Below are 12,628 nucleotides of genomic sequence, written 5' to 3'. Positions count from 1 at the left end.
AAACCTTGAGGCTGTAGCTCTAATAAACTCATTGGGGACCACTCCTCATCATTAGAGTAATCTTTAAGAGGAAATAAATCCCCAGCCAATAATCTGCTCTGAAATCAAAAAGTCAACTGAATCCTGTACCACACCACTGCTTAGACCCCAGACCTGTATGGCCACCCTTTCCAGGACAAAGAGAACATTCAAACAGAATCCTTTCCTAACTGAAAAGAAGCGATATTGTCCAACATAATCCAACTTTATTCTGGAAAAAAAAAAAGGCACAAAAATAACAACACTACTAATCAGCCCCACATTTTTCTTTTTTTTAAACAAAGAAATTTTAATATGCTAATATGTTGGCTTCTTATTTTTGAAAACAAGAACATGTTTAGATGTGTAAGAGAAATCGTTTCAGCTCTTCAGGAAGAAGTAGTTCACTTATTCTATGATGCTGTTTGATTCCAAAGCACTTCCTAATGCGTAGCCGGCAAATCTGCATCAAAGACAGAGGCCCTGGAGAAAGAGGCCACAAGATAAGTTACACACCTGATTTCATGGACCTAATATTCGTTTTTGTAAAGCAGAGAATAGGTTACAGTTTAACAAGGTATAAACAGCCCAAACACATCTCAGATTGAATCTGGTTTTGCTTTTGTTTTTGTTTTTTTTGAAGAGGAATTTTCAGATTATTTTCAGTCCTTAGGTTGTGTTTTAGAAAAGAAAGAGAAAACATTTTATAACTTGACCTTCCTCACAATTTTAAAGGGACTAATTTATGAATTACTTGGCTCACAAAAGTTTCCAATAAAAAAGCAATTTAAATTGATTAAAAAAAAAACTAAATACAAAAAAGCTCATTAAATTGAGCACAATCAACTTGGAGTTATGGTTGAATAGTAATTTTAAGATCTTTAAGCATAATATGTTAGTACAACGAATAGAATCTATTTCTATCCCAGTGATAATTATATGTTCTAAAATATTTAAGAGTTATACTATACTCAATACTTCAGCACAAATTGGAGAGTATGCTATCACAATTCTTTCAACACCATGGGGTGAAAGGGTGGGAGATTCTTCATGGAACTGGATGAACAATTTTTTTGAGTCATTTAAAAAACCAGCAATCGTCTCATGGATGTTATGAGGAGTCCTAGCTATCTCTCAAATCACCCTAAAAGTTGTATAAAATATTCTCTATCAGATAATTCTAAGAGATGAACAAGTATCATTCTTTCCACTTCAAACAAAATAATTCTATCCAAAAATCAAAGAAAGAACTGAGGAAGAGATGGAGGGTTATCAGCTTTTCCATGTGTCCCCAATTCAGAAAGGCCTGTTCCTAAAGCTTTTGTGGATGTATGAGAGCTTATGTATGATGGCAGATCATGGCATCACAGGAACATCAGAAGCCATTAAATCCAAGCCCCCTCATTTAACAGATGAGGAAATTGAGGTCAATGGAAGAGAAGTTGCCTGAGGCCACATAGTGTTGAATTGGATTTGAAATTAGGCTCCTGGAATCCTGAGTTGATGCAAAAAAAAAAAAAAATCCTGGCTCCAGTTCATCACTGGCAATGACATATACTCCAGTGCTCCACTGCATTCAAAGAATATGTTAAGGAATTATAGAAAGCATCCATTATGGCCCTTTAATACCAGGCAACATTCAGAGATTTCTTTTACACCATTTGGTCCAGGGTGATTCACTCTTAACACTTCTTTCTGACCTACAAGCAAATGTTTCTTTAAAAGCTTATTTAAAGGGGGAGAGGGGAGAAACGGCCTTGAAATGCAGCAAGTTACCATCCAAAGAAGAAGACAAATTTGGAAGGAAAGAGGGGGAATTCCCCCCCCAAAAAAAAAAACAAAAAAACAAGAAAATAGCTGCCCTCTCTGAATGTGGCTGGATTCCACTTAATTTATTCCCTGTCATCCACGCAGCTGAGAGTGGGTGGTAATTTAATTAATTTCTTTTCCCCCAGGTGCAAAGGAACAGATGGCCTGAAGAAAATATGATGGAGGTGACACTCAGGGACAGAAATTGCCATGTTAAACCAGTGGGCATGACTTTTTGCAATGCTTGGCACAGCCTCCGCCTGTGGTTCCAGCCAACTGAGAAATCCCTTTGTTGGAACTTATTCCAACGAAGGGATGTGGGAAACAAACAAAAAAAAGATAAAAAGATTCTGTTCAGCAGCAAACAATCTTTTTATGAACCAATGGAATTGTTACAGACCTTGTCACCATTTAAAATGAGACTAACAAGGAATATGAGCTTAATATACATTAAAAAGGAGGGGGAAAACATTAGAAACCTTAGGCTCTAATAGGAAAATAAGAATTGGGATTTTTTTTTAATACATATACAGCACCACTCCCCTTCCCAAACCTTTCTTTTTTTCTCCCAAACCTGTCAATCAGTCACAGGTATACTTAGCACATTTCATTAGGGTATACATCTGAGGAATTTTTTTTTAATGTAAATACTTATTGGATCTGCTTAATTATAAAGAATTTTGTTTTAATTCAAACCATGCTAAAAACCTAAAATAACTTTCAGTTAATAACTCAATTTCACATTAAAATTAAATACTGAAAACAGGAGATACAAAATATCTTTTTTTTTTGAGATATTATTTAATGCCTGCAAACAATCGGCACACATCCATATGCATATCTAACGTTTTACTGAGGGTTTAATTAAAGCTTTGTGAAAAGGTAAGGTGATATTGTCCAGTTTTGGCCCTATTTTGATTATAAGAGTGTTTAGAGATTTTATTCCCTGCTACTGTATGAACTCATATTATTTGCATTGCCCTTGTGATGACCCTTTAATAAGTATAGAGAGAAAGAGTAATCAAATCCAGGTGGATCTGAAATATGACCATCTCATACCTGGCTACTACAGGACCCAGAAATAATTTATTGAGGAAATTGGCAAAGTGGAAAGTCTTTGGAAATGCAAGACAGAAGCCAGAATTCAAATCCCCCAGCTGTCACTAGCAGTGTGACTTTAAGTAATTCATTTTAATTCTCTAGCTGAAACTCATGTTTCCCATCTCTAAAATGGGGATCATAATATTACCTCACACAAAATATTAATCCCTATGGTAGCAGTAAGATATTATTAATATAAGTGGTTGTTATTATTGTTTGTCCTTCATTCTCGAAGAACACCTTAGACATCAGGGAGGCAACGCCATGACTTGCAAGTAAATTGGGTTTAAGTGAGGGAGGGCTGTGCAAGGTCACCTGCCTCACTTTCTCTTACAGAGCCATCTGGGTCCAGTGGTTAGATACAGATCAAGATGGCTGGATGTTAACTATGAAAAGAAAGTGGTATAGAGAATGAAATTCTAAACTTTGGGCCAAAAGACATAGGACTAAATGCTGGTTCTAACCCTTGTTAGTTATATGGAAAACCACAAATGAAAAATGTTCTGAGCCTGGCTGCCTCATCTGTAAAATTTTAATTAAATGGTTAATAATACATTAAATTAATGATGCATTAAAATGCTTTATTCATCTGTAAAATGGGAATGAAAAGAGTACCTGTGTCTTAGGATTGAGGGGAGGATAAAATCATATATTTGTAAAGTGTTTTATAAATTTTAAAGGACTATAGCAATGTTGCTAGAGTTTTTATGATTATTACTTCTAAGCCTTCCTGAGGCACGGCCAGAGGAACAGTATAAAAAGTTGTAGCTGAGAGGGTGCAAGAGCAAGAGACAGGGTCTGACAATGCCCATAAAATGCTAAATATAGCCTCCGTGCCCAGGGGTTGGCAAGATATTGTGACATCTTGACAACCACCCCTGAGAAATTTCAAAATTTTCAGATATCCCATTGCCCACTTGAGATTGATTGTGCCTATGAAAGCAAAATCTCTCAATGGTGAGGCTTTCATCTTCTATGCACCTTCTAAAAAGACCTTCAAAAGAGCCAGCCCCATGCAGAGGAGAAAGAAGTAACTCTCTAGGTAGTATTATTTTAAAAATCCAGAATATACCTGTCCAAGGCCATCTTTCCTACTATCTCACCTTAACACCTAAATTCCCAAAAGAAAAATTACTTCTTTAGTTTAAGGCACTGTGTCCACAAAGACCTTCCTATATAAGAGGTGACTAAAGAAATAGATTACTAATGCCTAAAAATGAACACGGATTTTTAATTTTAAGCATAGCATAAAACTGACTGTGCTGTAACTAACTGAAGAAAAGCTGGAGAGCTGCAGGGAGATAGTCATCCCAACAAAGTTGTGATATAGGAATATAAGGGGCTGCTAGGTGGCGCCATTGTGTACAGTGTGCTGGACCAGGAATCGGGAAGCTTCACCTGGCCCCAGATACTTATTAGACCTTGGACAAGTCACTTAACCCTATTTGCTCAGTTTCCTCATCTGTATAATGAGCTGGACTAAAAAATAGCAAACTACTCTAGTATCTTTGCCAAGAAAACCCCAAATGGAGTCACAAAGAGTCAGACATGACTAAAAGGACTGAAAAAAAAATAATCATGTAATAGATAATCTATCATGCTAGAAGAAATAGATGATTTCAAAGAGACATGCAAAAATATATTTGAACAGATTAAAAGTGAAATAACAATTTATATTATAAACATCAATATTATAAAAATGAACCGTTTTGAGGACTTTTATAAACTGATGAAGAATAAAATGAGCAGAACCAGGAAAATAATTTTTACAATACAATATTGTAAAAATAAACAACTTGTAAGAATTCTATCAATACAATTATCATTCAAGATTCCTGAGGACTGATGATGAAACATTTTATAACAGAGAGGTGATAAATTTAGGAGGCAGAATAAGACATATTCTTAGTATATAAACACTGAAGGAATTTGTTTTGCTTGATTATATGCATTTGTTACAAGGAATTTCGCTTTTCTTCCCCCCACCCCCCACCCCCAGTAGTGTGGAGGAGGGAAAAATAGATTTCTGTCCATTTAAAAAAAAGTAGACGGAGGAGGAGGCTACAGATCTGGAATGTTAACATGCACTTTCAGATGAGGTCACTCTATTATTAGTTTTACTTCATTGTTTTGCTTTGCTATAAGAGATGTCTCACAGAGTAGAGGTAATCTGTAAATAAAATGTAAAAACAAAGTACATCAATAATTTTTAAAAGAAGAAACAAGAAAACCATAATGTTTAAAGGTGATTCAAATAGCAAAAAATTTATCAGTTTTCAGAGAAACACTCTGCTTGGGCCCAGTAACAGCTTTCATTTGGCAAGCTCAGGGAAGGCATTTACTTACCCCATCAAAACTCTATACAGTTAATTCCAGCAAACCTACCAAAAACAAACCATGACTTCAGCTTCAGGGTCTCCCCCAGGGAAATCCCATGAAAAGATGAAGATGATGGGAGAAATTCTGACCTACTGTCAAGTTTTCTGGTGCCCTGACTGAATAAAGCTTCTCTATATTTTAGGTCCTTACACTAATTTTAGCTGTTTCTAAACATAATGACCTTGCTTTTGGGTCTAGTTGGACATAACTGACCCCTACTATCAGTGACCAATCCATTGTTCTTCTATCCCCTCCCTCAGAGAATTGCAGGATCTCAAGGCTGGAAGAGATCTCTGAAGCTAACTGTTCCAACCTATACTCTTTTCTACAACATCTCTAGAAAAAAGAAAAAAAAGAAAAACAGTCCACTGGGAGACCCAATAGCAAAGGGGGAATTTGCAGAAAAGTTCATAACATAAAGACAGATTTCACAAAGAATTTCTCTGTCCTTTCTCTGCAACTAATTCTATCTGTCTCTCATCTCTCTCTCTCTCTCTTTTATATCTCTCTTTCCTCTCTCTTTCTCTATGTTTCTCTCTGTGTCTCTGTCTCTGTCTCTCTGTCTCTCTCTAACTCTCTGTCTATCTCTGTCTGTCTCTCTGTATGTAACTCTCTCTTTCTTCTCTCTTTGTCTCTCTGTGTCTCTGTCTCTGTCTCTTACTGTCTCTCTCTCTGATTTGTCCTTGATATGTTGTATAATACCAAAGACTTGAACTACTAGGCAGTACCTGTTAAGTAAGGTCCAGTTGTTGACCTCGTTTTCAGACAAAGATCTCAGACTTATGAAAAAACACTGTTCTGAGTTAGCTTGGAGAAGCTTCTAACCAGAACAAACCCATGTTCCCAGGAGCTGGGCCTATTCCATCCAGAGGGATATTATCAGAACCTCCACCTGCTATTAGAAGGTTCTCCTTCTTTATCCTTTCTATCATTTTAATAAAGATCTTTTTGCTATTATATTGTGGTTTCCATAATCCCTGAAGTTAAGACTTCTCAAGCCAATAAATGGAAAAATGAGCCTTCCACACCACTATTTCCAGAGGCAACCCATTCCACTCATTCCATTTTTTGGATGGGTCTAAGTGTTAACATTTTTTTTTCATTATTTTGAGCCAAAATCTTTCACCTCTTTAATTTCTATTACATACAATAATAGAAATTATAGGTGAAAACTATAGAGAAAAATAGGAGCTAAACTATAAAATGAGCTGAAGAAGGAAATAGCAAACCTCTTCAGTATCTTTGCCAAGAAAACCCTAAATGGGGTCATGGGAAGTTGGACACGACCAAAAAAACTTAACCACAACTATATATACACATATGAATGTACATATATATAGTGTGCATATATATGTATCTATATGTATATTTGCTGGATTATATACTAATTACATTTGTAAAGGTAAAATTAGGTGCTGCAAGAAAATTTCAAAAAAATTAATAAGTAAAGTTCAACACCCTACTGACAGAATATGATAAATAAAAAAAATTGAACAGTGTTGAGCTGAATTTAATAGCTATATGAAGAGCACTTAATGAGAATAAGGCAAGCGTTTTGCCTGGGAAAAATAAATTAACTCATTAGTATATTACTAACTCATCAGCAGAAATCAGTTATTGGACTTGTTAATTGAAATTCTGTAAACAAGAAATTCTTAATCTGGGTATTGTGAAACTTGTTTTTAAAAATATTTCTATAACAATTTCAATAAACAAACAAAAAAGGCTAAGAACCTCTGCTGCAAAGAAGAGCTTTGAAAGAATGTGATGCAAAACAAGCAAGATTTGCTAATGGCAGGACTGAGTAGATTGTTGCAATGACAAGAGCCATGTCAGGCAGGAGGCAATGATTGAGCAGAGGAGAGTGAAAAAAAGGGGGGAAATAAAGGCATTGAAAAGGGAGATGGAGGTGTGGAAGGGAAGAAGAAGATGATGAAGAAAAATCAGCCTTCGTTACAATTAATTCTGTGGCTAAACTTGATACTCAACATCTGTCAAGAGAAAAGACCATGTTCTAGGGGTTGAAATGAGATAACTAGGTCAGGGTCATACTGACAGGAAACAATCCTTTCCCAGTGGACTTCTTAGAATTCATTTCAGTTCCTAAAATACAAGCATGGGCCATGAGAGCATTGACAAAATGGAAATTGAGCCTCAATCCCCTTGCCTTTTGAAGCCATCCATAACTCTCTTGGACATTGTCTATAAACCATCACAGATGGCACAACCATATACCTAAATTCCCAATATTCTTAGGCCTTTAGGGGTAGAGATTGTGTAGTTATTTGAGAGATTGATTCAAATAATAATAGCTCAACTTTTTATAGGTCTGAAGGCATATAAAATAATCCTGCAAATAAATAGTGAAAGTATTATTACAATTTTAAAGGAAACAGACTTAGAGAGATTAAATCATTGACCCAAAGTCATAGAGCGATTAAATCATTGACCCAAAGTCATAGAGCAAGTAGGTATTCAAGAGCCAAGAGTCAAATACAAGTCTCTTGACTTAAGCAAGTTATTAATATATTTTGGTTTCAGTTTTCTCATAACTAAAATGAAAGGACTGGATTAGATGAGATTTCCATGTTCCTTCTGGCTCTGAACATTTGGGTCCATAAATTTTTGACTCCAAGTGTCCACTCATTTATTTCACTATGTCACTCTGTCCTTATATTGTCACTTGACAAGGCTATTATCCAGAATTCTATTAAACTAATGTTTGTACACAATTATCGTCCATAAAGAAGACCTTGAAGAAGAGACTAGAATGATGCAGATTTTGTCATAAGCACCAATATCTGGAAGCATGATTATTCTCACACCCACTCCCACAGTCACCTTGAGGCTACCATACCCTCAGGGACCCCCTGGTCAGGGAAGTCAGCCCATGCAGGATGCCCAAGCTCAGTGTAAGTGTGGGAAGGCATGGAATCATCAGAGAAGCTAGCTGCACTGGGTGACTAGTAATTTGATCATGAATTCAGATTAATAGCTAATCAATTATATTTTTACTCCACCAAGAGAAAGGATGAGCAATCTTTTATGAAAACAGAAGCATTTTCTCTCAGTATAGACAGCACAGAAGCTTCTAAATATATTTGGACCTAAATTGGAACAAAGCAGGAGCACCTTCTTTCTGGGAGAATACTTGTGCTAGGGTGCTATTTGGGGGAACCAAATCCACTGGCCGTTTGCCTTCAGCATTCTTTGAGTGTGGTTCTGCTCCAAAGTCTATCAGCAAATGAACCAGATCCGAACTGGAGTTCCTGGCTGCCACATGAAGAGGAGAATCCAGCTCTTTGCCTTGATTAGCATTTGCTCCTAAACAGTTACAACAAGGAGAAGAAAAAAAATCTATATTAGTCGCACACTAAGTTCCTTTCAAGATATTAATCTCCAACTTCCCTAAGCAAACTGCAGCTATACTCTCCCAGAGACATGTTCAAATTTGTTGTTGAAAGGGCATCCCCTTTCAACTTGATTTGAAAATTTGCTGTTTTATTATTTGCATATTAATATACAACTTTGGTTAATTTCCAAATGAGATAATAATCTCACCTTTGCCACACTGCAGATCAAATACTTCAGAGAGTTGGCTATTTGGATGGTGCTATGAAGGGTAACCTTCATATTATCTTGTACCATTCCTATAAATACTCTTAGAGGATCCCCCAAACTAGCAGCTTCCCTGGTTCTTGTAATATTATGTCACCAATGTGCCATTCAGACTCATCTATTGTCTTCCATTCTCATGACATGACTGATCATCTTTTTTTTCCAGCAAGTCAGATCACTAATGAAGTATCACAGTAGAAGGAAGCATGGTGTTAGAATCAGATGACCTATCTATGACACTAACTGGCAATATGAATTTCAATTCTTTGGATCTTTGAAAATGAAAGAGTTTGACTGGATGAGGATAGACTACTGAACTTGGAATTAGAAAAACCTGGATTTGACTATGTGTCAAATGGACAAGTCATCCAACTTCTCTGGACCTCAGTTTCCCCATCTGTAAAAAGTGGAGATTTGACTCACTGACCTCTAAGTTCTTTTCCAACTCTAAAACTTTGATTCTATGATCTCTAAAGCAAACACTGTAACTCAAATCTAACACAGTGATGTCATTTTAGTCGAAGGACAACAACTAACCATTTAAATGTATCTTTCTTTAGGACTTTGGGAAATGAAAAACTTTGGTAATTCTAAAATTCTGGTGTCCCTTAAGTTACAGGTCCTGCTTGGGCTTTTGCAGTAATAAGCAGGTTAGGACAAATAAAAATACTATACAATTTCCAAAACACAAAACAAAGCAGTCTCCTTTCCAGGTCTCCTTTCCTACCCAAATTTGTGTTATCAATGTCTCTCTTCACATCTGTCCAAGATGCATGCTTATAAAAAAACCAATTCTAATTCATGTCTGAATGTCATAATTTGTTTACAATGTATTATAAACACATTATGTACATCATACATAATGTAATATACAAACACATGTAATGTACACTGATTATAATGTATATTTTATTTTTTATTTATAATTACTAAATATATATATAATTATAAATACAATATACAACAACATACATTTCATCTCCTTTCTTTTTCTTGTGTGAATGGTGAAATTGACCTCTTTCAAATAATTTTCTCTCCGTTTGATACTTGTGGATATTAATACTCATTAAGGTCACTGATAAAAGTTACCTCCATAATTGTATGTTTTATGAGAAATACAAATAACATTCATTATCTTTTATCATTCTCCTATAGAATGTTTTCCCATATTAATTTATTTTCTAAATTGGTATTGTGCCCTTCTCTGACATGTCTCTCCACTTGACAAGGAGATCAACTGACTGCTGGCTAAGGCACTTTCTGAGCCCTAATTTCAGTCAATAACAATTTATTAAACACCTATAGGCACTGTGCTAAGCATGAGGTGATACAAAAAGATGCAAAAATAGTTCCATTTCTCAAGGAGCTTATATTAAAATTTTATTTTAAATTATATTAAATATATTAAAATTATATTAAAATTGGGAAATCAACAAGCATGCAAACAAGCTACATACAGGACAAATAAGAAATAATTAACAGGGAGGGCACTAGAATTAACGATTAGGAAAATGTTCCTATAGAAAGTGAGATTTTATTGAGACCTAATGGAAGTCAGCAAGCAAAGATTAAAAAGAACAGCATTTAAGATATGGAGGAGAGCCAGAAAAAATGCTCACAGTTGAGATAAAGTATCTTATTCACAGAATGGCCAATGTCCCTGGACTGAAGAATACTTAATAGAGAGTAAGGTATTAAGACAAAAAGCTAGGGAAGATGCTATCATGAAAGGCCCCGAATGCTAAAGAGAGCATTTTGCATTTGATTCCAGTTGTAACACTTCTGTATCTGTTTAGTTTTTCCAAGAAATGGTGATGATTTCTTTAAATTCTATCCATTTCTCATTTTCTGGTATAAATACTTTACTTAAATAGGTCAGACTGGACCATATAGTATCTTTTAATTTCTATCCTTGTCTCCTAATCCTACATTTACTTTCATCTTCTAGATAAATAGTTGACCTCACTGCATGCATGAAGACTCTTTTATCTATAACTATTAATTTACTGCCAATTAAACTATGATCAAATCCATTCGTAGGGATGCTGTCCCGAGTTTATCATTCATTCTCATTTTGAAGAAAGTCGAGAGGTACAGATATGAAATGTCTAAGTAGTCTCTACAAGTCATTCTTTTTTATTTCATTTCTTTCTTGACCCTGAATCATATTTCCCCACATTTTTCATGGTCTTCCTCTTTATCCGACTTCACACTAAAGGATCTGAGTATCACAGTGTCTGTTGACTAAAGTTTAGAGGACATTCCATGCTCTTCACTGAATTCCCATGTCTTCTCTTTTATAATAGAGTCTGGTACATATATTATAATTATTTTCATAGTCATTATGTCCACCAGAAATATTACTTTTTTTTTTGCTGAGGCGATTGGGGTTAAGTGACTTGCCCAGGATCACACAGCTAGGAAGTGTTAAGTGTCTGAGGCCACATTTGAACTCAGGTCCTTCTGACTTCAGGGCCCTATCCACTGTATCACCTAACTGCCCCTCATGAAATGATGCTTATTGCTATCTTCAGCTATAAGATGAAGCCAACTTTGATGGTTCTTTTATTTGCCTCATTAACATTAGGAGCCATTCTTCCATTATTTTCTATATCTTTTTGTCTAATTTATTACATGAATGTCCATGTGGATTACTATTCAATTCCTCTAGTATCAAGTTAATCCCCCTGATTCACTGAGCACAAGTGAAATAAAGCACAAAAATACTTTGAAGCCTGAAAGTAACATGTTCATATTTAATCTTAATGAAACATAAATATTTTCCCAGAATAAGGGTACATAGAGATATCTCCTTTCTAATAACAACTCTGCCAGGTCACTTTGTGGACTAACAATTGCAGTAAGGATAGCAGTTATGGTGACGGGGTAGTAGAGTGGTAATAGTAGCAATAGTAATAGTAATAGTACTAGTAGTAGTGGTGGTGGAAATGCTAAGAGTAATAGTAATAGTAGTGGTGGTAGTGGTGGTAGTCCTAGTAGTAGTGGTGGTAGTGGTAATGGTAGTACTAGTAGTGGCAATAATAATGGTAGTAGTGTTGCTAGCGTTGCAGTAGTAGTAGTAATAGCAGTAGTAGTAGTGATAGTGATGGTGGCAATAGTAGGGATGATGTTAATGGTAGTAGTAGTGATAGTAGTAGTGGTGGTAGTAGGAAGAGTAGTAGTAGTGGTGGTAATAATAGTGGTGGTAGTAGTAGTGGTGACTTGCATTTTTAGAGAGCAAAGTGCTTCCCTCCCAACAACCTTTTAAGATAGGGGCCATTATCATCCCCATTTTATAGATGAGGAAACTAAGGCCCTCAGAGTGACTTACCTATGATCACAAAGCTACTGTCAGAGACAGCAAGCCCACGCAGGTCCCCTAAATCCATATCCAGTGCTACACATACGATGTCATGTTAGGGGCAATGAGGCATTGCTCTCTCTGAGATAGGCCACGTAGCCGATATGTTAAGGACCACACCTAAGTGTGAAGGAGCAGGATGATTCTCCAAAAGCCCCCACAGCTGTGAATCATAACACACTTGAAGGAGTTGCAAACCAGCTTTTACTGACACAGGTGTTGTTTATGGATTGGCAATGAAATAAATTGGAGGCGAGAGGGAAAAGGAGGAAGGTCAGAGAATGCAACTGCCTCTCGATCTCCTTGTGTCATCAGCAGCCTCTATTCTGCTGGTCAGAATTA

The 12,628-nt window shown here is 36.0% G+C and overlaps 1 protein-coding gene across 11 annotated transcripts in view; it reads right to left on the bottom strand.

Moving 5' to 3' along the window:
* Positions 1–229: 229 nt before the first annotated feature.
* ASB9 (ankyrin repeat and SOCS box containing 9) overlaps positions 230–12,628 on the bottom strand; it is a 67,467-nt gene continuing 55,068 nt past the window's right edge. For 3 of the 11 annotated variants that reach the window (XM_031958977.1, XM_031958978.1, XM_031958976.1), the window contains 2 exons: positions 8,440–8,631; positions 233–501 (listed from right to left, as the gene is read on the bottom strand). In XM_031958977.1, the coding sequence (XP_031814837.1) occupies positions 377–501; positions 8,440–8,631 (317 nt within the window). In that variant the 3' untranslated portion in view covers positions 233–376. Of the gene's footprint in view, positions 502–4,661; positions 5,099–8,439; positions 8,632–12,628 lie in introns of those variants that run through there. The other 8 variants (XM_031958972.1, XM_031958981.1, XM_031958980.1 and 5 more) reach the window with 6 other exon arrangements.

This window comes from Sarcophilus harrisii, chromosome 3 (assembly GCF_902635505.1).
Source record: "Sarcophilus harrisii chromosome 3, mSarHar1.11, whole genome shotgun sequence".
NCBI lineage: Eukaryota > Metazoa > Chordata > Mammalia > Dasyuromorphia > Dasyuridae > Sarcophilus > Sarcophilus harrisii.
The sequence above is the reverse complement of the archived record's forward strand: the minus strand, read 5'-3'. Positions and strand labels throughout refer to the sequence as shown.